General features: G+C 51.4%; 1 protein-coding gene and 1 long non-coding RNA gene across 3 annotated transcripts in view; one reads left to right on the top strand and one right to left on the bottom strand.

The window, feature by feature from the left end:
- Positions 1 to 17,075, top strand: part of Itgb2 (integrin subunit beta 2) — a 31,846-nt gene extending 14,771 nt beyond the window's left edge. For both annotated transcript variants that reach the window (XM_021630932.2, XM_060369298.1), the window contains exons 5-16: positions 537 to 707; positions 1,763 to 2,004; positions 3,296 to 3,451; positions 4,239 to 4,334; positions 8,669 to 8,758; positions 9,954 to 10,094; positions 10,529 to 10,716; positions 11,787 to 12,031; positions 12,490 to 12,712; positions 13,350 to 13,558; positions 16,064 to 16,230; positions 16,583 to 17,075. In XM_021630932.2, the coding sequence (XP_021486607.1) occupies positions 537 to 707; positions 1,763 to 2,004; positions 3,296 to 3,451; positions 4,239 to 4,334; positions 8,669 to 8,758; positions 9,954 to 10,094; positions 10,529 to 10,716; positions 11,787 to 12,031; positions 12,490 to 12,712; positions 13,350 to 13,558; positions 16,064 to 16,230; positions 16,583 to 16,645 (1,991 nt within the window). In that variant the 3' untranslated portion in view covers positions 16,646 to 17,075. The remainder of the gene's footprint in view (positions 1 to 536; positions 708 to 1,762; positions 2,005 to 3,295; positions 3,452 to 4,238; positions 4,335 to 8,668; positions 8,759 to 9,953; positions 10,095 to 10,528; positions 10,717 to 11,786; positions 12,032 to 12,489; positions 12,713 to 13,349; positions 13,559 to 16,063; positions 16,231 to 16,582) is intronic.
- A 434-nt stretch (positions 17,076 to 17,509) lies between these two features.
- Positions 17,510 to 25,890, bottom strand: LOC132648339 (uncharacterized). Its single transcript, XR_009586708.1, has 2 exons — positions 25,682 to 25,890; positions 17,510 to 20,426 (listed from the first exon to the last, which is right to left on the bottom strand). It is a non-coding gene; the product is annotated as an uncharacterized LOC132648339 (long non-coding RNA).
- Positions 25,891 to 25,899: the final 9 nt, after the last annotated feature.

Here is a 25,899-nt window from a genome sequence, read left to right as displayed (position 1 = left end):
TGACAGTGGAGGAGAGAGCTTGTCTCTTTGATGTCCTACGAGCAGACACAAGACCTCTGCACCAAGACCTCTGTCCCTGATCCCTGATTCTAGGGCCTGGTCCTGCTGACCCCTGGAGAGCAGTTCTGAGGGAGAAAGCCTCGGCAGAGGCGCAGCCCCTCCTAGTAGGGAGAGAAGGGTAGTTCTCTGGGCCTTCTCAGTAAACATTGAAAGCCCCCTGGTTGCATTCCGCCCTTCTAGTCTGAGTGCTTCTAGAGCCACAGTCTGGGTTTTCAGGCTTCCACTTAGTGAATCTGCAACACACACACACACACACACACACACACACACACACACACACACACAGTGCACCACGCAGGCCTTCTTGTGCTTTAGTGAGTGCACTTCTCTGAATTCAAATCTGCCTGTCCTGTGTCCCGGCCACAGCCCCTTCCAGGTCATAGTAAATGCGAGGCAATAGGAATTTGGGGACCTGGTGAGGTCTGACAGACTTGCAGCCGGGCTCAGCCTTTCTTTCCCTTGCTCTCCCCCGACAGGGCAGGCGGCCGCCTTCAATGTGACTTTCCAGCGGGCCAAGGGCTACCCCATTGATCTGTACTACCTGATGGACCTCTCCTACTCCATGCTAGACGACCTCAACAATGTCAAGAAGCTGGGTGGTGACCTGCTTCGGGCCCTCAACGAGATCACTGAGTCTGGCCGCATCGGTGAGCCCACAGTGCACACCCGCACTTCAACCTCGGGAACTCCCTGACACCGCGGATCCCCACAAACGCAGATCTGCAGGAGCAGAAGCTGGGAAAACTGCTCATGCAGTGTCTATGGGGGCCAGAGTCAAGCCTGAATCTCTACCAGCGGACACACCTGGTCTCAGGCTGCTAAGACCTGTGAACTCCTCCTAAGCCTTTCTCTCTCTCTTCCTTAGTTTCTATTTTGATGTTTAAGAGACAAAAGCCCAGCAGCGCTGATTACTAAAAAGTAGATCTATGTCACAGTAACCACAGCACTAACAGGGCAGTGGAAGCAGACTGCAGGGCGAGTCTCCGGGTGAGGGTCTCGGGGTGAGGGTTACAGGGTGAGGGTCAGAGGGCAAAGGGCACAGGGTGAGGGTCATAGCACTGACTGGCACCGGCGTGTTCACCAAGCACTTGGGTCAAGCGAACAGGCCACCCCTACTCATTCCGGAACAGCACTTTGTCTCATTGTCTGCGTTGGAGGGTGCCCACAGCATGCTTGAACACAGGATGCAAGCTCATAGACTCACGTGTGCACATACACTCATGTACACTCATGCTCGCACATGTCCAGGATCCCATTTGCATGCCTGTGCACATGCCAAGTCACACTTGTGAGCCTCTATGCCTGTATACACAAGACTACATGTATATACATGTACTCAAATGCAAACACTCATGGTCTCACAGGTACACGACTACATACATGTACATGCTCTGTCACACACACTCGTGTTCGTACACGACCTCACATATGCTCAACCTTCACATGGCTACACACATGCTTGGACCACATGCTCATGCTCATCCACACATGTTCCCACAGCCATCATCTTGCTTCCTCCCTTGTTTGGAAAGTTGTTACCCCATTGGGAGGCTCACTGTCCTGCCTAGAGCCTGCTGCCTCATTATGGATATTCCTCAGGCTTCAGGTCCTCCCTATCCTGCTTCCAGTCCTGCCCGGGGTCCTGCCTGCTGTTTCTGTCTCCCCCCCCCCCCCCCCCCGCCTCATACCATGTACTCCTCAGGCTTCGGGTCCTTCGTGGACAAGACAGTGCTGCCCTTTGTCAACACACACCCTGAGAAGCTGAGGAACCCGTGTCCCAACAAGGAGAAGGCCTGCCAGCCCCCGTTTGCCTTCCGGCATGTGCTCAAGTTAACAGACAACTCCAACCAGTTTCAGACAGAGGTCGGCAAGCAACTGATTTCCGGAAACCTGGATGCCCCTGAGGGTGGCCTGGATGCCATAATGCAAGTTGCTGCGTGCCCGGTGAGGCTACTGTCCTTGTTCAGATCCTCCAATTTCCTCAAACTCAGGGGTTCCACCTGTGCTGTGGGGCCCCTCACTCTAGCTGGTGGGCCTGTTCAGTAACTCACCCCAATCTGGTTTCACTGTCATCCCGAATCTTAGAAGGGCAGCCTTCGTGGCCCATGCCATAAGGAAAAAAAGAAGGACAACCTAGCTTTGAAAAGCACCCACACATTTCGGTGCTCACTCACAGCCCTCACAGCTCTCCTGCAAGCCAGGCTGCCCAGGAGAAGGTCTTCTGGTTCCTAAAGCTTTTTCCCTTTCAGATCAAGAGTGCAAGGACTGTTAGGGCATGGTGGTGCACGCCTGTAATCCCAGCACTCTGGGAGGCAGAGGCAGGAAGATCTCTGTGAGGTCAAGGCCAACCTGGTCTATAAAGTGAGTCCAGGACAGCCAAGGCTACACAGAGAAACCCTGTCTGGAAAAAAAAAAAGAAAAGAAAAGAAAAGAAAAGAAAGAAAGAAAAAAGAAAGAAAGAAAAAAAAATAGAGGGTGAGGCCTGTCCTTTGCTCCCATCCTCATCCACACCCCTGCCTGTCAGTCCTAGACTGTGTTTATAGCGTCATCATTGCAGCAAGCCAAACCCCCTGCAGCCTGGCTCTTAGTTCTCCAGCTTTACGGGGAGCTCACCCTGTGGGCACGCACATTCTCCCTGTGTGTTGGACCATGGTACATAATGTGGGCGCTGCAAATGTACGCTCCTTCAATTGTTGCAGGCACTCAGCTCCCCTACAGACACCCCCTGGTCCCCTCTTTTGTGGTTGGGAGGTGTTTACTTTTTTTCGTTTTGTTTTTTTTTTTTTTTTTTCGTTTCTCTGTGTAGCCTTGTCTGTCCCGGACTCATTTTGTACACCAGGCTGGCCTGGATCACACAGTGATCCTCTTGCTTCTGCCTCCCTGAGTGCTGGGATTAAAGGCATGTGCCAGCATTCCTGGCTAGGTGATTTGCATTTTAATGGGCACTACTGAATACTTTTCTCCTTTTATAATCGCGCCATTGGAATCTAGTTCCAGGTCTCAAGAGGGTCATGACGTTTATCTCTTTAGATTGAGATACTTTTCATTTCTCACCTCACACTCCTGCAGGGCATGCTGGGAGCTGTTGGCTTAGGCACTTCCTGGGTACCCGGTGAGGACTTTCTCTTTCTCTTTCTCTCCCTCTGTCTGTCTCTGTTTCTCTGTCTCTGTCTCAGTCTCCTGAGGGCTCTGCAGGGAAACCAAGGCAGGTAATCCCTGGCTGTCTTCTTCCCAGGAGGAAATTGGCTGGCGCAATGTCACGAGGCTACTGGTGTTTGCCACAGATGATGGCTTCCACTTTGCTGGTGATGGAAAGCTTGGTGCCATCCTGACCCCCAATGATGGCCACTGCCACCTGGAAGATAACTTGTACAAGAGGAGCAATGAGTTCGTGAGTGCTCTGCCTGCCTTGTCACACCCCCGTATCAACACTGGTTAAAGGCCATTCAGGAGTGACAAGAGGACAGGATGAGAGCAGGGTTACATGGCTAGGTCATCCCAGCAGAACCCAGACTCCTCCTAACACAAATAACAAATCACAGAGGCATTACAGAGAGCCCCCGTGATAACATGAGGCTCCTAGCACCCACACAAGCCTGCAAGACTGTCCTGACAATGGTCCTCATGGCAGAGGCCCTGACACAGCCTTCCCCATCCATCACACTGCCTCTATGCATGCCTTCTCTGCCTCTAATGACCCTGTCAGAGCCTTAGGTCATCTCTGGACACTCCTTACCTACCACAAAAGATTTTTTTTTTTTTGAGCCACTACACTGCAGGGACTACCTGGAACCCACTGATTAGGAGTTGTTAGCAAATAGAATTTGGGTTCCTAACATTGGACAGGAGCAGGGATATCTTATGTCCATTTGGTCCCCTAAACTTGAATGTCATGTCCATCCATTGTACATCATGGTGGTGAGGGGTGAAGTCTAAAATCTAGCACCTGGAGTGGTGGCTCACAGTAGCTTTCTTTACTTGGCATTAACCAAGAGATCCATCACAATTGCCAGTGTCCTCTTCATGTATTTCAAAGCGGTTGGTTTCCTGCCAATCTTGTCACATGCTTGTAGTTCTATACCAAGTGAGGCCCGCCCTGAGCAAGCTTCATCGATACTCTGCCCACATGGACGCTTGCTTCCTGGAAGCTTGTCTAGCAGAATGTCCCTTCTCTCCAGGACTACCCCTCGGTGGGCCAGCTGGCCCACAAACTTGCTGAGAGCAACATCCAGCCCATATTTGCGGTGACGAAGAAGATGGTGAAAACCTATGAGGTAAGAGGAGCCTTGTGCAATGTGAGTGACAGGCCGTCTCAGTTGGGAGTAACAAGCTAGGCCATGCCCAGTGTTGCCTCAGTTCTGCTTTCCATGCTGGCCTGTGGGTGGGTTGGGTGGGGGTTGGCCAGTGGGCCACAGTTTTCTATGTGTGAACATCCTGATGGAGGAAGCTGAGGCTGCAGTTAGGCCCTGAAGTGTCCACATCTTGAAATTCCACAGTGCTGCTTGTTCTTTTTGTTTCTTCTGTGCTCTCTGTCTCGCTGTCTCGCTGTCTCGCTGTCTCTGTCTGTCTGTCTGTCTGTCTGTCTCTCTCTCTCTCAAGAGAAGCCCCTTTGAATAACCAGCATTCAGATGAAGCCAAACTCATGTGTTGTTACTGCATCAGGAGACCCATGGGGACACCTTCCTGTGTTGGTTAGGGACAAGTCTTCCCAAAGCACCTCAACAAACAGAAGCCCAAACCAAACTGGATCTTGGATTCGGTATTGGCTTTGAAATAGTTGTCCATCCTCCTGGGGAGGAAGCAGCCGCCCTTGCTCCTTGTAAAGTTGAGTCAGGCCTGAGGATGCCAAGGCTCTGCATCCAGAGGGCTTACCTGTATGGTGGCCTCCAGAGGAAGGCAAAGTCCCACTCTCGTAGTCAGGAGACCCTTGGACCCTTCAGCTCATGCAACAGGAATGCCACTTGCACCCATTCCTCTCTTGTGACAGCAGTAATTGGATACAAAGGTGTCACAGGGCAAGAAGTGGCTGCAGAGATAGACATTTTTTCTAATGGTCGGGGTGACTCCCTGTGGCCCCTTCAAAACGTTACTTAAGGCTCATCCCATGTTTCTGCGATGGCTGCTGTCATGTCATATGTGTGTCCTGCCTTAAAAAGGCAGCTGGGGAGATGAGGTTAAAATGCTCCAAGGATTTGACAAGGTTCTCTGGTGTTGCCAGGCTCCCGAGCCTTTTCTCCCTGGCTTACTGATTTGCTGGGCAGGCCTACAGAATTAAGCAAAGCCTCAAGACTCCCAGTCAGTCTGCCACAGTGTGAAGTCATCAGAGATGAGAAAGAGAAAAGGCAAACTCTAGGAGAGAGACGGGGCTGAACTTCAGAGGCCCTTCCCCCCTCAGGGCTGACCTCATGGCTGAGCAGGACCTCCAGCCCCACCCGAGAATGAGTGGATCCTTCATGGCCTGAAGACAGCCCTCCCTCCACCACACACACCCACGTGCCAGAAGCTACTGCCCCCCTGGGGGCTCCTGTCCTTTGAAATGTGCATGGTGTAGGCAGCCCAGCCTCTGGACTGACCTCTCCTGGACAGTGGGCATCAGGGATCCACTCAAAGCAAAAGCGCCACTCCTCTCCCCCTGGAAGAATCTCTGCTCCCAGCAGCTGCTCAGCGTAGGACCCGGGACAGAATGAGATGCATGTGCCTATCATGTGATCTGTGGCATGAAAGATGCTGGTTGTAGTCGATCTGTAAACGTCTGATGGCTCAGTCTTCAGGGTCAGAGAACCTCAGACCTCAACCACCCCAGACATGTCTAAAGAAGGGGAGCGGCTTCCTCCTCAGAGAGACGAAACAGTGCTCGGCTAGGAAGGCCACGGTGGGGACTCTGAGCTCAGTTACGCGGTGACTCCACAGAGCACCTGACCTCTCCTCTGAGAGTGGCCACAGCTCCTCAGCATTCCCTGCCACCACTCTGTCCTCATAGATACCAACAAGTGTGAACCCAGTTCTGACCCTTTTTATGTGACAGCTCTGTGCTGCCACACTGCTTCAAAAAAAAATAAAAATAAAAAACCTGGCAGGGTACAGGGTTGGGATGTGAGCAGGAATGTGGAGATGGGGTACACAATACCTGGGAAGTTGACTTCTGTGGAAAGTGCACTGCTGAGTGAGAACCGAGGATGGTGTCACAGGGCGGGTCTTAGACATGCCCACATTGACGCTCCTACTGTCGGGTTCCCAGGCTCCAGACAGTGCACAGTACCCTGGAGAGACATCAGGAAGAAGGAGGGACAAGCTAGGGCTCCTCTGAGTGGGTGATGGAAGTGGCCATGGAGGGCAGTAGTTTAACTCATAATCAGGAATGACGGCCAGCCAGAGTGACCACCAGAAGCAGAAGACCACTCCACACCCAGCCCCAACACACACACACCATGCCCTTGTCTGCAACTGGGCTATGGATTGTCCTCCCCTCACAGGGTTTGTAGACGGCCCCAACTCTTCCCCATTGGTGGCATCAGTTGTATTGCAGAACACAGCATGGCGATGAGGGAGAAATCTGCCCGACAGGAGACTTGAGTCCCAAACCTACCACTTGCCACCCAACCCCTTGGATGGTTGAACTGGGCAGGGCTCTCTAGAGGAACTGAACTGACTGAATCTATCCCGTAAGAGGTGATCCATGAGAATGCCTTGCAACCAAGAGCAGCTGGAGAGCTTTCTTCAAAGCTGGCTGCTTTCTTAAAAGGCCGAGAGCTTGGTAGTTGCCCAGTCATCAAAACTGGAGGCCTCTGCCACCGCAGCTGATACTGAAGGACTGAAGGATTCCTGCAAAGTTGCAGCTCTTCGGTCCATAGCGGAAGAACATACTCAGTTGTGATATTGGCGAAGGACAGCAGCTGTGCGAAGGGACTGATGCACTCACTAGCAAAAAGCAAAGACAGACAGATGACACGGTGCTGCCGGGGGGCGGGGGCCAGGGGGGGGGTGCCCACTTCATCCTTCAGCAGGTCCTTCCTGGATACACTCTCACAGACTTGCCCAGAGGTATGTCTTAGTTGGCTCCCGATTTAATCAAGTTGACAAGGACGACCACAGCAGGGGTCACAGGCCTTCCTGATCCTCTGTTCCCTAGGAGATGGTCAAAGACACACGTGTGAGACCTGATTCGACACGCGCTTCCAGACCATGTAGAGTAGGATCTGCAGACTGGACATAGAGGAGCCCAGCTTTCCTGGCCAGGGCTAGTCCTGTGCCAGGGCAAAGGAAGTGGGTGGCAGAGCCCAGAGGTGGTTGGTGGCTAGGCTGCAACGGACTCATGGGAGGGACAGACTTCATTCCAGAAACTCAAGGAAGGGTGCTGGGCCCTAGTGGCCTGGTCAGTTATGTGGAGGTGTATGTGTGTGTGTGTTTGTGGGGGGGGTGTGCGGTGATCAATCCTGTTCATGAAGTGTGGCATGTCCATAAATAGCACTAGGAAAGGTATGAAGAAAGTGTAGGATGCCTCTCAATCAAGGGTGTGGCCCACCTCCTCTGGGCAGCAGACCTGTTCTGCTACAGAGGCTTGTCACAGGGCTATGTAACAGTTGCTATTAAATTAGAAACCCTTTAAAAATGGTCAAGTGGAAGGACTGGAGAAATGGCTCAGAGGCTAAGAGCACTGGCTGTTCTTCCAAAGGTCCAGTCCCAGCAACCACATGGTGGCTCACAACCATCTATAATGAGATCTGGTGCCCTCTTCTGGCGTGCAGGCACACATGCAGGCAGAACACTGTATAAATAATGAATAAGTGAAAAAATTATTTTAAATGGTCATGTGATTTTACCACGTTTTACTGTTATCTGGGTATCATGCTGAGGTGGTAGGAATATTGTCCCGCAGTGAGCCAGACATGTGCTTCCGACTCAGAGAGGCCATCAGATTGAAATGTCCACTGGGGACAGCCACACCCAGGAGTGTTACCTCCATTCAGGGTTTTGGAGCTGGTCTTTCCTCCCTCCTTCCTCTCTCCCTTCCTCTTCCCCCCGCCCCCATTTTCTGGGACAAGGATTTTCTGTGTAGCCTTGGATGTCCTGGAACTCGTTCTGTAGACCAGACTGGCCTCACAGAGATCCTCCTGCCTCTGCCTCCCTGAGTTCTGGGATTACAGGCCTGTACCACCTTGCCCAGCCTTCCTCCCTTTTTCAGTCAGAACTGGGGATTTAATCTATGTCAGGCAAGTGCTCTGCCACTGGCTCATACCCTCAGCCCTCTTTTCACTTTTTCTTCTGAGGCTTTCTGGCTAAGTCACTCAGGCAGGCCCTGAACTTGTGATCCCCCTGCCTCAGCCTCCCAAATATTCGGGATGAGAGGCCTGGGACACTAGACCCAGCCTCTCCAGGCCTGCTGCTTTCTAGGTCAAGCTCCTAAGGGCTTGATGTCCTTCAGCTGGGGAGAGAGGCTGTGACACCAGGCCTGGCTCCTCGGGTTTTGCTCCAAGGACCTGTTATCTGCATTCAGCCGTACATCATGCGAGCCATTGTGAGGAAGGGAAGCCCTGGGCATTCATCCTAAGCCTCGTGGCTGTGGAGGGGCCCATAGCACCGAGTGCCAGCTTGATCTTCTCGCCAACAGAAACTCACAGAGATCATCCCCAAGTCAGCAGTGGGGGAACTGTCTGATGACTCCAGCAACGTGGTGCAGCTCATCAAAAACGCCTATTACGTGAGTCTCCAGCAAAGCCCAGAGGGCTGCCAGGACCCCTTGATCAGGCAGAAGAGGACAGATTTGGGCTCCTGCCAGGATCCTCATGCTTCTGGACAGCCATGGCAGGGAGAAAGAAGGAAGGTTAAGGGGATACGTGCCTGCCACTTCCCACAGCTTTGGGTCCTTTGGTGGCATGGCTGGCCTGGACCAGACCCTACCCAGGGTTTGGTATGGTAAGGGCAGTCCCTGCTTTACTGAGGCTCCTCCCTGCCAGCCACCATGGAACGGCGGGGAGTGGGTGGCTGGAGAGGGCAAAATGATGCCTCCAGGGTAGGGAGACCCCATCATTCATCACAGTGACCTTGGACCTCGTGAAGACTTCCACGCAGTAGGGTGTGTCTTGCATCACAGCCCCCAACCTTATTCTGGGCGAACCCTCCTAGACCCCTTGTCCATTCTCCTCCTCCACTCTCCTCCTCTTCGTGGATGGGCAATCTGTCCAAATGCACTCAGATTTGCTTGCCTCAGAGGCCCAGTGTCCCGGTGGACACCAGTGTGCACCAAACACTGCTCGGCGCTCAGACACCATCGAGGACACAACCAAAACCAGAAACCTACTCCTAGTGACAGGTGTCCCCAACAATCTTGCCTGCATATCTGCTGCTGAACGTCTTGAAGGCTAGAAGCACATACTGTGTTCAGTATCTCTGTTGCTGACTGGGGTGCAAGCCTGGGGCCAGGGTGGGGAATCTTGTTTCCTTCTCTAGCCTTGTGAGCCCAGGTGCCCCAAGCTGGCTCCTGTGCCTGGCCACTGTCCAGTCATTTCTAGCTCTATCTTTACAGGGATGATGCAGGTGATGTCATCATTGCCTCCTCACTGGATGCCACCTTTTCTCTTTCTTCTTCCATCTGTGTCTCACCTCTCTCATCACTTCGACAGTCTATCGTTCCTCCTCTGCTAACCCCAGGGTTCAACAGTGAGGGGACAGTCCTCACAAGGCTCATGGCCTGTGTCTATGCTGGTCACCTGTCCCTAGTTTTTGTCTCAGAGAGCAAACCATCAGCTGACTATCTCATCTGGACACAATCACTGAGTTCTCCATGGGTATTTGTGTCATCAATGCAAACAGGAAGGATATGAAAAGTGAGATGGCCTGGGGGGCAGGGACAGCCAGACCAGTCACTCCTGAACGTAGCTGCTCCCTTCCCATAGAAACTTTCCTCCAGAGTCTTCCTGGACCACATCAACCTCCCAGACACCCTGAAAGTCACCTATGACTCCTTCTGCAGTAACGGAGCACCAAGTCTAGGCAAATCCCGAGGAGACTGTGACGGCGTGCAGATCAACGTCCCGGTGAGCCTGGCTCCCCAATGGGCCTGGGGTTCCTACACCAGCCTGTGAGAGAGTCCCGAGTGGAGACCTTGGTAACCCACTCCCAGAATGGCTAGGAGGGAAAGGAAGATCACAGGCATAAGTGAGGGAGGAAGCCGCTAGTGGCCAGCACCCAGCCTCTTCGCCCTTTAAACACCTGTGAGGAGGCCAGATTCGGGAAAGGGTGCAGGGAGGGTGTCAGATGCAGGTTCATGCCTATCGACACACAAATACCTGCAAATGTCTACAGTGGCCCAGGGTAGACTGATGGGCACGGGATGACAGGTCCTCTGGGTGCAACTGCTGGACATGCGCAACTGGACAAGTATCTGGTTGGGGTACCCGAGAGGCTGGGCAAAGATGCAGGAGTAGGGCCATTCCCCTGCTCACCCCCCCTCCCCGCAATTCTCCTGTAGGTCACCTTCCAGGTAAAAGTCACGGCTTCGGAGTGCATCCAGAAGCAGTCCTTTGTCATCAAGGCACTGGGCTTCACCGACACAGTGACCGTAGAGGTCCTTCCCCTGTGCGAGTGCCAGTGCCAGGACCAGAGTCGGGAGCAAAAGCTCTGTGGAGGGAAGGGTACCATGGAGTGTGGCATCTGCAGGTGAGGGGGTGCACGTGGCCCACGGCTCACCAGTTCACGGAAAAATTGTCTGCAGATGAGGTGGGCAAAGCCAGCCCACGGCATGGTGAGGTGGGCATGAGTGCCCCACGGCATGCCTACCCATGAGGCAGGTGTGTGTCTTCAGGTGAAGTGGGCACAGCTGGCTCACTCAGGAAGTCGATGGCCTGCAGGTACTCCTGGCTCTCTCTGACCTCAGGGACTCGGAGCAATCAGACTGGCAGCATGTAGTTAGAATACCTTTGAGACAGGCAGCCACTCCCGGGAGCCTGAGCCCTAGAGCCGCCTGCTGAACATGTGTACACTGGCCTCGGTTCAGGATGCTCTGCCTCAAGGAGGAGGAAGGGTGCCGTATGCTCAGCAGAGAAGCTGTAGGTGCTGGTCTGGGTGCCAGCCGTCCTCTCCCACTCCCGACTGCTTCTCCAGTTTCTGATATTTGGGGTGCACTGACTATCCCATATGTCAGGCCTGTACTGACTGTGTGCCTCCTCCCGGATACTCTATGATCGTGGTGATTTCAGTGGCTGCCCCCTGGCCAGTAGCACCTTGCCCTGGTCCTGAATGCCCAGCCTCTCTACAAGGCTGAGCTAACTTGCCTGGAGGACTGGGCCACTGGTCAGTGAATTCTGCAGCTTCCTTCTGCAGGAGGACCCTACAGGATGTGACAGGGTTTGGACCTGCCGTTCATGTCTTACTGAGCTAGGTACCATGTTCCCACACTCATCCGTAATAAGGCAGTGATCCCAGATGCTCACCAGACCCCCTTCCAGGTCTAGGTCAGGGACAGATACTGGCTTCTTAGGACAATCTATTAACTCAACTCTCAGGCAGTTCCCAGGGGAGCCTGCCAGGGGTGTCCTGCTCATAGGACAGTCACCTGTATGACCCCAGGGACATCATTGCCTGGTACATGGCACATGCTCAGGAGACCTTTGGAGAGCAGGTGTGGCATGCCATACGCTACAGGTGTTTGGGTGAGTGCTGGGCCGGGAAGGACTGGTGTCCCCATCCCCAGGGAGGACCTAAGTGCACCCCGTCCCTCATCACACCAGGTGTGAGTCTGGCTACATTGGGAAAAACTGCGAATGCCAGACGCAGGGCCGGACGAGCCAGGAGCTGGAAGGAAGCTGCAGGAGGGACAACAGCTCCATCGTGTGCTCAGGGCTGGGGGACTGCATCTGCGGGCAGTGTGTGTGCTACAACATTGAAGGCTCCAACAAAATGATCTTTGGGCAGTACTGCGAGTGTGACAATGTCAACTGCGAGCGATACAATGCCCAGGTCTGCGGCGGCTCAGGTGAGTGTCAGGGGGCCATGGGGAGGGACTTCCTCGTCCATTTGTCCTGGGAGATGTTAAGTGGGGCATTGGGAACAGACAGATGGACAGACCAGCAAGCCTTCCCTGCCTGACCTGTTTCTTTGTCTGTGAGGGCCAGCATTGTCCTGGGAAGGCAATGGAGGTGACAGTCTTGTCTCCATCCAAGAACTTTTCAGATACAATGTGGAGGTCCCATCTGGTTGAGCGGTGTCTGTGTTGCTGGAGATTCAGGGCAGGAAGGCATCCTTGGTCTATGTGGTTTTGCCCACCTATCCTTCCATGGTACTCCTGCGCCATGTGAGGAGTAATAGGTAGAAGCAGGAAGCAGAGGAGGCTGTCCTCCTGGCACTACCAGGCTAGGGAGCCTAGTGGCAGGAGGATGACTCCCTTTCCTTGGCCTCCATCAGTGAGTGACGGTGACCTTGGCTCTTTTCCAGACAGGGGCAACTGCTTTTGTGGTAAATGCAATTGCAATAAGGGCTTCGAGGGCTCAGCCTGCCAGTGCAACAGGTCCACGGAAGGCTGCCTGAATAAGCGGCTGGTGGAGTGCCATGGCCGTGGCCGGTGCAGCTGCAACACGTGTGTGTGTGAGGGAGGCTACCAGCCACCGATGTGTAAGGTTAATCCCAGCTCCTCGCCCTGCAGAGAGAGCAATCACATGTGAGTGTCTCCATCGCCCATGCTGGCCTCCCTGCTGGGCAAACCGGGAGCCCCCAGGGGTACCATTCCTTGATGGTTCTCAGCAGGATTTGGCAGGTCCAGTGTCCCTGCCATCTACCTCCTTGCACGCCCACAGGACTCCTGGCTTCACAGGGGAGCTAGGCCTATGTCCCTTCAGTCCCTGAGTCAGGTTTCCATTAACACTGGCTCTGCCTTCCAGACCCTCTTATGAACACAATCCGTATCTGCTGTCGCTCACATCATGGCACTGAGTCCTGAGAGCTCCCAGGCCCTCTACCTGAGATCACCTGTTATGCAGAAGCCCATATTCCTTTTAGACCATGCGCCAGACACGCGTGTGTTTCCTGAATCATCCATGCCACCTGGCTCAGCTCTGAAGCCCGGTCCATCCATACATCTTCATATACTAGTGTACTCACACACAGCCAGACAACCCAGCACACCCATGTGTCTTCGTATTCACAAACCACGACACGCCCGTGCGACCCTTCCACAACCATGCAGCTCTGCATACCTGTGCACCCTGACACACCTTCTCGTCGTACATCAAATATGCCATTTGAAACCTCATGCCCTCACACCCCCTCAAAACCTACTCTACCCCACTCCTCCGCAGCAATTGTGCCGAGTGCCTGAAGTTCGATAAAGGTCCTTTTGAGAAGAACTGCAGCTTGGCGTGTGCCAATTTGACGCTGAAGTCCGCCCTCGAGTCAGACATATTATTCTCTTGCACGGAGAGGGACTCGGAGGGCTGCTGGATGAACTACACCATGCATCAGAAGGACGGGTGGGACCGTTATGACATCCACGTGGAGGACATCCGAGGTGAGGCTGGGTGGGACCTGGGGCATGATGGTGAGGACTGGTGTAGTTGGGAAAGGTGACAAGAACTGTGACCCTGAGGCCTTCGCAGACAGCGAGAGGGCTGCAGAGGGAAACGGCTCTCTTCTGCGGGGCGAGGCAGGCTCAGCAGCAGGAGAGGGGCCACCCAGGACCTGCGCAAGGCAGCTGGCAGCCATCCAATTTCCCTGTCCCATGGCCCTCTCTCTCCACTCTCCTTACCTGGCCCTGCATATGAGATGAACAGCAAATGACATTCCATGGTGGCAATACAATACACATTGGGTATTGTCCCGGTTTGGGTTCTACTGCTGTGGACAGACACCATGACCATGGCAACTCTAATAAAGGAAAACATCTCCTTGGGGCTGGCTTACAACTTCAGGGGTTTAGTCCATTATCATCGTGGGGGGAAGCCTGGCAGCGTGCAGGCAGACGTGCTGGAGGAGCACAAGAGTTCTGCCTCTCCAGGCAGCAGAAGGGGGCTGGTTCCACACTGGGCAGAGCATGAGCATAGGAGAGCTCAAAGCCCCACCCCCACGGTGACACACTTCCTCCAACAAAGCCACACCCACTCCAACAAAGCCGTGCCTCCTCGCAGTGCCACTCCCCATGGGCCAGCCATTTATGCACACGATGCCCCCAGGAGTCCTGGAAGGGTCCAGGCCTATTCCTGTACATTCCAGAAAAAAACCATTAGAAATTTCCAGAAAGAAAAGTAGCCATGCTCAGCTGTGCTTATTTAAAGGTTTTTTTTTTTTTTTCTGTAATTGCTGGTTCTTCACTATTATAGTGTGTGCGTGGGTGTGCACACACTAGAGGACAACCTTCAGGAGTTGGTTCATCTTTTTCTCATGGTGGGATCGAACTCAGATCGCCATGTTTGCACAGAAAACACCTTTCCCGGCTGATCTATTTTCTCTGGCCCCCAAGTTGTGTTTTTTAAAAGTGCAACCAGCAGCTTGCTTGCCAGGGTATTCCGTGGGTATTGCCCTCCTGGAGGATAGTGTGGACACGATATTGTCAGGAACTGAGTGGACACAGTCCTGTCAGGGAACAAGGTGGAGAAGGTCTTGTGAGGGACCAGATAAGCACTGTCCCTTTAGGAGTCAGGGAGCATGATCTTGTCAGGAGCCAGATAAACATAGTTTCAGCATGGGATGAGACAGATATGATCTTGTGATTGTCTAAGCTGGCTTGCTGCCCTGTCACTGAGCAAGTGGATGGATCATGTCAGGGCTGCAGAAGGGGCAGGTAAAACTGCTGCTTGGCCTAGGACTTAACAGAGAGGAGATGAGTGGGCAGGGTGGGCTGTAGGTGTGTGTGGGTGTGTGTTGATAGAGCCTCCCTTTGAATGGAACCCAGAGGAGCAGCTCTGAGAGAAACAGGTGATGATGGGTCCTAGGGTCCCCGACAGATGAAACAGAAGGTCAGGTTGGAGGTTGAATAGCTGGGAAGTATTGTTGAATAACAATAACCAAAGAAGGCAGACATGATGGATTTAGGCAAAAAGATATGACAGGATGCCTTATAGACTTAAGCAGCCTTGGAATTTCAGCTATGCACTGCATTCAGACCCTGACAGCTGAGGGAACTGACAAGGAGGCCACTCAGGTGACCACCAGGAGCTCAGGCCAGCAGCAAACCAGGCTGCCTCACGACTGAGGCCTGGAGGCTCCTGAGCCCAAGCCCCTCTTCAAGTGAGGAACCCATAAAAAGGCAGATAGGTTATAGCCTCTGTTGAAGTACCTGGAGCTCAGGGTCTGCCCTCGGGCTTGGGGGCTGTGGGCTCCATCCTGCCATAGTGAGGTCTCCTCCAGGCTATTCTGATGGATACATTGGAAATAATGTCTGGTTTTGTGCAGCCTTGGCCAAATTATTTAACCTCTGTGAAGACAGCAGGTAGCCCTTCCTGAAAAGGCCATGATGATAGGAAACATTCTATGACAATGTCATCGTCAGGAACCCAGCAAGGAGAGGTCTGCACTGATGGTTAGTACCTCTGTCGCCCAGTCAGGGTCTGCTGTGTAGCCTACTGCATCTCAGGGTCCACACCCAAGAAAGGCCAGCTGAGCAACGGACTTTGGGATATTGAACTGCTCATCACATGGCTACCTCAGCTGTCTGCACACAGACCTGAATTTGGTCACCATAGAATCCCTTTGTCTGGACGTATCAACTCAGACCTCAGTACCAATGCCCATACTGCACAATGAGATGGCCAGGGGTACCTCAAGCACAACCCTAGTGGTGGTGTTGACCCAGGGATGCCTGCCAAGCTTTCCTCAGGTTGGCCAATGAACTGGCCAAACAGTCTTTATGTTTCGTTTGGAAGCATGGGGCCTGGTCTTATTTCTGGCAGGGGGCAGGGCTAGATTCTCTCCTGTCCTCATGAGATGTGGCAAAGGGTGATCCCCGTGTGGCAGGAATAGGCCTGGATCCTGTAGGGAGGGGCTGGCTGACACTTGTGGTTGTGTTCTTCTTCCTCAGTGTGTGCGAAAGGTCCCAACGTGGCTGCTATCGTAGGGGGCACTGTGGTAGGTGTCGTATTGATTGGTGTCCTCCTCCTGGTCATCTGGAAGGCCCTGACCCACCTGACTGACCTCAGGGAGTACAGACGCTTTGAGAAGGAGAAGCTCAAGTCCCAGTGGAACAATGTGAGTGGCCTCACTTGGGGGACCCTATAGCACACGAACGTGAATTCTTTTTTGACCTCTCACAGGGAGCTATTGGCACACGGTCTCTCCTGCCCATGCTTAGGAGACCCACATAGCGTGACTTCCCCAACTCTGTACTTCTCACAGTGGGACAGTGGCTGTCCTGGAGGGATGGCACATGCTTCACCCCAGCTTAGCCTCCAGCCTCCCAAACTAGGCTAAGGTGTGCAGGCTTAGCCCTGAGGCAGCTTCCTGACCTGGTTGGCTCCTCAGTATGACCTCTATTGAGCTGGTGGCTTCTAAGAGTCTTGACACCCTCCCTGCACTGACAACATGCTTGGTTCCTTTTTAGGACAACCCCCTCTTCAAGAGTGCTACCACGACGGTCATGAACCCCAGGTTTGCTGAAAGCTAGGGCACAAGGTACTGGGATCAAGCAGACGAGACCCTCAGACCATGCCTCCTTCCTTCTGAACCACCATGTGGCTTACAGCTCGCCACAGTGCTGCCAAGGATCCAAAGGCCCACTCTCTCTTTCTCCCTTGAAGTCAAGGCTGCCACGTTTTCTAGGGACTCATCTTCAGACCTGTACAATCTTGCCACAGAGGCTTAGAAAAGAATGTCCCAAGTCTTAAGGGGTTCCACACATGTTCTCTTGCGTAAAGGAAGACAGTAGTCTCAGTAAAGGTGGCACCAACTTATTTATATTTAAACTTGACAGGGTATATCTCATTATATTGTTAACATCTCATCCATTATATTATCTATGCACATGGAACTATATCCCACATATTCTATCGTAATGTGTAAAAATAATAAAGCTTCTATCCATGCTGTCCACAGAAGGCAGGCTTTGTGGGGTCCCCTGGGACAGGGTGGCCTGAGCTCTAGAGTGCTTAACTCATTTGCCAGTTGTCTGATTATTTATTCACATCCTGAGGATTCAGGTGGGCTCTGGGCCATGGAGTGTGAGATTTAGTTCTCTTCTTCCCTGCCCACGGGTCTGTATGTATGAGGCCTTTCCAGACCCAGTGCTAAATCTTGTGTGGCTGCCAACAAAGGTGTCAGGTGACAGAAATGTCACCTCCCACCATCTTCAGCTCCCATCATCTGTTGGGTTCAGCACAGGAGGATAGGGTGGTGGCCAGAACACAGACCAGGAGTTGGGTAAGAATTTGGGGGGGAGGGGTGACCAGGAAACCACTGCTGACTCAAGTTCTGAATGAGTGAATGAGCCCAAGTTGTGTTCAGTGATTATGGTGTCCCTGGGTCTCTGAGAGTTATGACCCAACATACTAGGTACATTTCCTGGAAATATTTGCTTTGCCTTATGGTCTTTGGTGATTCAGTTGCTTAGCCCCACATACTTAGAACATCCTGACAGTGGGAGTATGCTCTCTAAACTTCTGACCTCATGTCAGCCAGGAAGCAGAGAAAGAGACAAACAGAAAGAGGCCAGTGACAAGCCACCCGAAGGACTGACCCTCAAGGACCTATGTCTTCCAACTAAGCTCTATCTCCTAAACTTCCCAGAACCTCCCAAAATAGTGCCACTAGCTAAGCACCAAGGCCCCGGATACAGGAGCTTTTGTAGAAAGGCAATTCCAATCTGAACTGTACTACGAAGCCATGTAAATGGCCACCCAGCTTGTGTCCCCAAGCCTTAGAGTAGGAAGGGCTAGGTGTGGCCAGAGAACCCCTCAAGGGTTCTCACCTCCAGGCAGAGGTACTCAACTCTTGTTCAAATCTCCTTATACACACATTTGTGAAGTGGGCAGGACTGAGCGCCAGGTGTATATTGAAGTGCCTTCCCTGTGTGAAATGTATTTTCAAATGATATTTTTGTCCTTCTCTTCTTCTTCCTGTCTTCTCCTCCTCCTCCTCCTTCTTCTTCTTTAGAATACAATTGTTCAAAGTCCAGAAAAACTTGTTGGTGGAAATTCCATTCAGTCAAAAAACAAATGATGCATTTCAGGTACAGTGGATGACACAGTGAATCACTTCTGACCTCCAGGAGGTCCTCAGAACTCAGCCTGCATGGTAGTTGATTTAGAGCCAGGATCAAAGCACTGCTGCAGGGTCCCGTGTCTAGCGCCACCTGCTGGCAGCACTTGGCTGCTGGTCCACTGTTCCTGCCATGGCCCAAGGAAGTTCCTTGCCAGTCCCATGAGAGCTGCCCTGGCTCCCAGAGGCCTTGAACATCTCCTGGATAACACCCACTCCTCCGTGGGAAGTTCTACCTCAACCAAGGCAACAATCCTCCTCTTCCCTTCATGTTGTGAGTGAGGCTGGGTGGGAGGCCCATCTTTGCCTCCCCATTCTCCCTGGAGGTCCTCACCACTCTGGCCACCTCTGACTACCACAGTATGGCTTCTTGTCTGAGACTCACCCTACGGTGCTGTATGAATGCTGATGTCTCTCCCTCCTTCACCTGCTGGAACTTATTCCATAGTGCGATAGTGGTTGGGAGTGGGGCTTTTGAGAAGCAGAAGGACCAAAATCAGACACAAGGAAGTGTGTGGAACTACCTTGCTCAGGCTAGTTAATCTTTGGGGTTGGATTAAGGACGGCTGCTGGTTAGCAGAAACCCACATTTAGGCTTATGTTTTACCCAGCCAAATCCTTCTGTTTAGGACTACTGCTGAACTGTCTTGGACCTGTCAGCTCTCAAATAATGACACACAAACTTATTACTATTTATCATAGCTTAGGCCTTACCTGACTATCTCCCAGCTAGTTTATCGAACTTAAAGTAACCCAGTCCACGTCTGCCATGTGATGGTTCATTACCTTTCACCCAGACCCCACACCTGTTAAGTCTACCTGTGTTGCTCTGGCGAAGCTTCTTGCCTGATTCTTCCCCCTTTCCTCTCCTGCTTCAGCTACTTTATTAAACTAATGAGAAGGTAATGGAGGCCTACAAAGTACTGAGGCAGGCGATGATCTATAAAAATGACCAATAACCGAAGTCCAGACAGTACTCAGCTCTCTGTTGGTACAGAAATCAACATTTGAACAATACAAAGACAACCTTTACACAGCATACAAAAAGATTACCCCAACAAGGACACTGTCAAAAGCACTGCCATTGCGGGGGGAGGGGGGCACTCTGGACCTAACAGAATCAAAACTCCAAGCCTCGGTCCATGTCCAGTACTGAGTCTTTACTATGTCACCTTGAGCAAGTGACACCTTCCATCTTGTCCACAGAGATGGCTCAGTGGCTAAAAGTACCTGCTACTCTTCCAGAGGCCCAGCGTCCACACCAGGAGGCTCACAACTCCAAGCTGACTTAGGGGGAAGGAAACTGTCTTCCTCTTTTGACCCCTGCCATCACCTCCACATTCTTTGTATACATTCACAAAGCACACACATAAAGTATAAATGATAAAGTAAAAATACATAGGTGCAGGAGTCGCTGACAGGCTCTCAGGAGGATTGGGAGAGATTGGCTGGCTGATCATCAGGGATGAGGAACTAGTTTTCTAAATTCCTGAGCCTGAAAGGCCCCAGATTAAAAAACAAAACAAAACAAACAAACAAAAAACAAGGACAATAAAAAAAAAAAACAGTCCCAAATCAGTGGGGCAAACAACTTCTCACAGTGCCCATCAAGGCCATCCCACATTCCAGACAAACAGGTTCTTCTCCTGGCTTAATCCAACCATAGAAAATTGGGCTTTGTCCCCAGGCACAGGCCCTCCCTTGCCAGCTCCCCTCCAGAAGTTCAAAGTGCCCCCCCTCAAGCTCCATTCGGAAGCATGCCCTGATGAAGCACCTGCGGACAAAATGTACTATGACCTCGGAGGATGCTTCCACACGTGGAGTTCTGTGGCTAACTAAGGAATGTCCTCGCATTGAAGAACGACCAGTCACACAGACACTACCAAATAAAACTGAAAATCCCCAGCAGGTGACTCAGGTGTCAGAAATTCTGACCTGTGGCTGCTGGGCCGTGGCACCATATCATCCTGTAGCTGGTATGGGCTGTGAGCAGCTTTTCTTTGGCTCTTGGATGCAAAGCAGGCCGATGCCATTCTGTGTCTGTTGAATTCTTTAACGATCTCCACGGAAAAGCAAACACCCTTTGAGGTATCATTGTTTCTCTCCACCATCCTTGCTGCTTGTGGTCTCCTGACCACATGCGATGTCAATCATTCCTGGGATGGAAGCTTATGTATGACTGAAGAGGTTACCTGTCAATGTCAGATGTGTGGTTGTATCAGAAGCTCTCCCTCCTCCCTCTTCTTCACTGTCATGTGGCTGAAGCCGGGATGTGGACTGTATTTTGTGTATGTGTTTGGTGTGTCTGACCCCCAAAGTGCTACTACCACTTTGCACAGCTGGCTTGGTGTACGTGGGTCAGAGAATTTGAACATAGGCCTTCATGCTTGCATAGCAAACATTCTCCCCCATTCAGCCATCTCCCTAGCCCTTAGGCTAAGCTTTTTTATTTTTTATTTTATTTTTTTTTAATATATTTTAGTTAGCTGGGTGTGGTGGTACATACCTTTAATCTCAGCACTCAGGAGGCAGATCTCTGAGTTTGAGGCCAGCCTGATCTTCAGGGTGAGTTCAGGGCAGCTAGAGCTACGTTGGGAAACTTTGTCTTTAAACCAAGTGCTCCACACTCCTCCCCACACATATACACCCCTCACCCTCACATACTGTGTGTGGGTGTTTTGCCTGTATGTATGTGTGTTATGCATCTGCTTGTGGAAGCCAGAAGAAGACTTTAGATCTTCTGGAACTGGCGTTAGGGAAGCCATGTGGATATTGGGAATTGAACCTGGGTCTTCAGGAAGTTGCTAGAGGTAGCTGACCTTTGGGGGAACTTTGGAGGTTGCTGGAAGATTAAGGGTGGTTTCTGCTATTCTAGCAAACAGAAACCTGTAGGTTTGTTTACCTGATAAGGAGATCCTTCTTGTTTACCTAGCCAGAGTCCTGTGGTTTAGGACAATGTCACCGGCACTGCCATTTGGGGGCAGGGAACCATCTCTCCAGCTTCTGCAAAGCTAAATCTTCCCAAGACTCAGTTGTACTTTATAATGCTGCTACCAGCAGCATTTCTTTCTAAAAGCATCACATTAGGGCTTTTCTGTGTTTTTTGTTTGTTTGTTTGTTTTTTACATTTCTTGAATATAGGCTAATGTGCATCATTGTCCCCCAACCCTCATTAAATTATTACTGTGGGGCCAGTGGGATGGCTCAGTGTATAGAAGCACTTGCCAAGCAAGCCTGATGACTTGCATTTGATCTCACAGTGGAAGGAGAAAACCAACTTCTGAAAGTTGTCCTCTGACTTCCATATGTGCTGTGATGTCACACACACACACACACACACACACACACACACGATTCAAATTAAAACAAAATGTTGATTTAGCACTGTGTGCTTTGATGCTAGGACAAGAGCATCCTTGCTCTAAGCATTCTATACCAGGCTCATGACTACTGCTCCTACAAGTGGGTTTTCAAGACTCTGTTTGTATAATAGACGATTCCATGAGGGCTGCTTGCCTGGGAATATGTAAAGCATTTACTCCCTACTCAGCAGCTACACACAGAAGGGGCTTTCTGCTGCATTAGAGGGCAGTGAGACCTGCTTGTTAAAATGTCCCCTAACATACCAACACACCAATGACCTTGTCCTTGCGCAAGTATGTCAAGCCTAGACTTCCTGTGAATGTTGTACCAGGCACTGAGTTAGCTCAGGTTGCAGACACTGATCCTGGGCTCTGATCTGTGCCTCGGCACCTGATCCTGTTCTGGTGTTTGTTTGCTGTGGCCACGGAAGTTCACTGGGGCTTTGAAACTATGGTAGAGGTCGCAGTGGTGGGGCCGGGAGGAGCTGGGACTTGAACTCCTCATGGTTTCCTGAGGACTCAAAATACAGACCTCAAAGGAAACGAGACGGTTTACTGTTGAGCCCGATATAAATAAGCATAGCTTAGGAACACGGATTCAGGTTGTCCTGAATAGCACGCTCAGATCGTGCCGACAGTTCAGTAAAGTGCTTACAGTTACAGAACGAAACAGTCATAGATCAAGGTACTTTTCAAGTATATTAGAGGAGGTTACAAGGAAGCAGGCACGCCTCTGCTATAGGTCTCAGATATTATCTGAGGGCATTCTGAGATTTGGGTTTGGCTGATGGTAGCAGTCTGCTAAGAATGCATTCCTGAGGTTGTACCCGATAGTAAAAAAGACATTAGGTCAGAGGTGGGCAATGATTGGCCATTAGGGAAACCAAAGGATCAGCCAAGATAATTCAGCTCTGGAACTGCAGCCAATTCTCTTAAGATTATGAGTTCTTATCAATCAAGTGGCCTTGAAGAATCGTATGCATAGGTATATTTCCTTTGGAGAAATTTTAGTTCACACCGGTCCCCTGTGAGCCCTTCCAGACTTATGACCACGGGCAATCCGTACCCCTTGGGTCTGATAAGGTTATTACCTACCCAGGGGTCTGGCAGGTCCTTGGTCCAATGAAGAAAGAATTCATCCATAGATACAGATGGGACCATAGAAAGTCATATTTATTTAGCAAAATCGATGCATAGTATACTTCAAAGATGGCAGGAGCTGGCTAACCTGAGAAATGACAGCTGAAAAGGACCTTGGGTTTGTTGTTTTGCCTGAGGTTTATGTATATTCATGAGGGATGGCATATTCTTAAGGTGGACGATACTTTTTTTTCTTTCTCAAGACAGATCATATCGTCCTTTTAGAGTATTTCCCCTATGATCCACAAAGTCCCGAGGAAAGGTGGTCAAAACTACAGTGCCACTGCAACCAAGCTGGATCTCTTGAGGACGCACCTTCCACAGGGCACATGACTAACATGACCCCAACTAGAACCTGAGTTTCTGATACAGCAGAAAGAACAGTGCTTAACTATAACGGGGTATTTAAAGGCTGCTGCAGCTGCCCTGATATCTCAGTTAGCTTCTCTGTTGCTATGCTAAAACACTGACCAAACCAACTAGGGAAGTCGGGGGAACAACACCAAAAAACTACTTGGCTGACACTTCTACATCACAATTTAGAGAAGCCAAGAGGAGGAGCTCAAGGCAGGAACTGAGGCAGAACCTCGGAGGAACACAGTTTGCAGGCTTGCTCAGCATCACTGGCTCAAGCTTGCTTTCTTATATAACCCAAGGCCACCTGCCCCCCGGGGGGCCCTCCCACATCGATCATCCCTCCATAAAATGGGCTACGGATAAGTCTACAGACCAGACTGATAGAGGTAACTCCTTACTTGACATCCCTCCTCCTACATGACTCTAGCTTGTGTCAGACTGACAAAGACTTGGTTACCCCATGTCTAACTCCTGGCCTAAACAATCTCAGTGCAGGTCACACGCCACCGCCTTGAAAATGGAGCATACAGGGCTGGAGAAATGGCTCAGTGGTTAAGAGCACTGTCTGCTCTTCCAAAGGACCCGGGTTCAATTCCCAGCACCCACATGGCAGCTCACAATTGTCTGTAACTCCAGTTCCAAGTGTCTGACACCCTCACACCAGTGTACATAAAATTAAATAAATTATTTAAAAAAAAAAGAAAAATAAAATGGAGCATACAAACACATACATTCTCATTACATCATCCAAATCGAGCCAGGAGGACCTGGGAGAAGCTCCAGTCACCAACTCCTCCTGGAACTGTCCTATCACAATATAGGCAAGCAGCCTACTTCCTTTTTAAGAACTTCAGACTATGGATGTACAGGCATGCTGTACAGGGCTGCAGAGATGGCTCAGTAGATGAGAGCGTTCAATGTGACTAATGCTGGCAAAAGAAAGGTGCCAAGCATAAAGAGGCTCATGACTCATGACCCCCGTGTCCATCTTCAGGGCACTGACATTAACTTTGATTTACTGGGGGGAGGGGGGAACAGATCAGGGCAAGAGAGTTTCATAATGAAACAATCCTGGCCACACTGTGGTCTTGTTGCTCATTGTCTCAGTTCTGGTCCTTCAAGGTGATTTCTAAGAAGCCCTGATTGCTTGAGGGGGCAAGCTGGAGATAATGGCTGCTTCTTAGGGAATGCGGGGGTGGGGGGTGGGGGTGGGGGGTACGGACATCTATCTTACAAGTGCTGTTGCTTTTTATTTCTCGGGAGCCCCTCCTACTCTCAGGAACTTCTCTCCTGTTGTCTCTTAATAAACCCTTTCTTAGTTAACTGTTCTATGGTTGTGATGAAACACAGCAACAGAAGCAACTTGGGGAGGCAAGGGTTTATTTCACTCAGTTCCATGGGGCATTCATCATCGAAAGCAGGAACTCATGCAGGAACCTGGAAGCAGGAGCTAAGGCAGGGGTCATGGAGGAGGGTTGCTAACTGGCTTTGTCTTGGCTTACTAATGAGCCTGCTTTATTACAGAACCCAGGGGCACCGGCCCAGGAGTGGTACCTCCAAAAGAAACGGGCTCTCCTCCATCAATCACTAATTAAGAAAATGTAGTCCCAAATATATCAGGGCACAGGGGTCTCTCATGAGACTGTTTCTCCAACCAAGACCATGTATGGATATAATCTAGAACCCCTGCTCGGATATAGCCCATGGTAGCTCAGTGTCCAAATGGGTTCTCTAATAAGGGGAACAGGGACTATTTCTGACATGAACTCAAAGGCGAGCTCTTCCACTCCCCTCCCACGAGGGAGGAGCAGCCTGGCTAGGCCTCAGAAGAGGACACTGCAGCCAGTCCTGAAGAGACTTGATAAGCTAGGGTCAGATGGAGGGGGAGGAGGACCTCCCCCATTAGGGGACTTGGAAAGGGGCAGGGAGAAGGTGAGGGAGGGAGGGAGGGAGGAAGGAAGGGAAGGGTGGGTGGGATTGGGAAGGAATGAGGGAGGGGGCTACGCCTGGGATACAAAGTAAATAACCTGTGATTAATATAAAAAAAATTAATAAAAAAAGAAAAAGAAAATGTAGTCCTGCTTCCAAGGAGCCCACTCTTAGGGAGCCCACTCTCATTGGCTGAGGAAGACTTTGAACTTGATGTTCTCGACTCCACCTCTCAAGGGCTGGGGTGACCGGTGTGCGCCCTCAGGACTAGTTTGTGAGGTTCTCAGGATGGAACTGGAGGTGTGGGGGGAGGGAGGCCTTGTGCGGCGGTTGCTAGGCAAGCCATTCCACCATCTAAGCTACATCCTTTAAACGCCTTTCAGTAACAAGTTCGCGACAGCCTGGATGCTATTATAACGTACACAGGTAAACGAACCCTCAAAACCTGCCCTATGGACACCCAAGAAGCTCTGGGAGAGAATCCACAGGACTGGCAAAGGCAGCTGCCCGGTTGCCTCGGCTAAGTGGCTACAGAGCAGGTGCAACCCACCATCGCTGCTGCTAGCGGCCCTAATCAAAGGGATCTTGGCTGCAATTGAGGCCACCTTCCCAGTCCAGGCCGCTTTGGGGTCATCCTCAGAGGCCCTCGGCGGACTTACCATTGGACCTGTGTTGGGCAGAGCAGCCGAACCTCAGACAGTACCCGTGAAAGAGGCCAGCATCTCCATCCCTGCGCACCCGCTCTAGCTGGCAAAGCGCAGCCCAGTGCACGGCCCTGCCTAGAAGTCTACTGCGCAGGTGCGCTGGTCTGACGCTCCCGTTATACCTACCTCGCGGCAGTTCCAACAGTGCGCAGGCCCACTAAGCCTCTGCAGCG

This window comes from Meriones unguiculatus, chromosome 16, assembly GCF_030254825.1.
Source record: "Meriones unguiculatus strain TT.TT164.6M chromosome 16, Bangor_MerUng_6.1, whole genome shotgun sequence".
NCBI lineage: Eukaryota > Metazoa > Chordata > Mammalia > Rodentia > Muridae > Meriones > Meriones unguiculatus.
The sequence above is the reverse complement of the archived record's forward strand: the minus strand, read 5'-3'. Positions and strand labels throughout refer to the sequence as shown.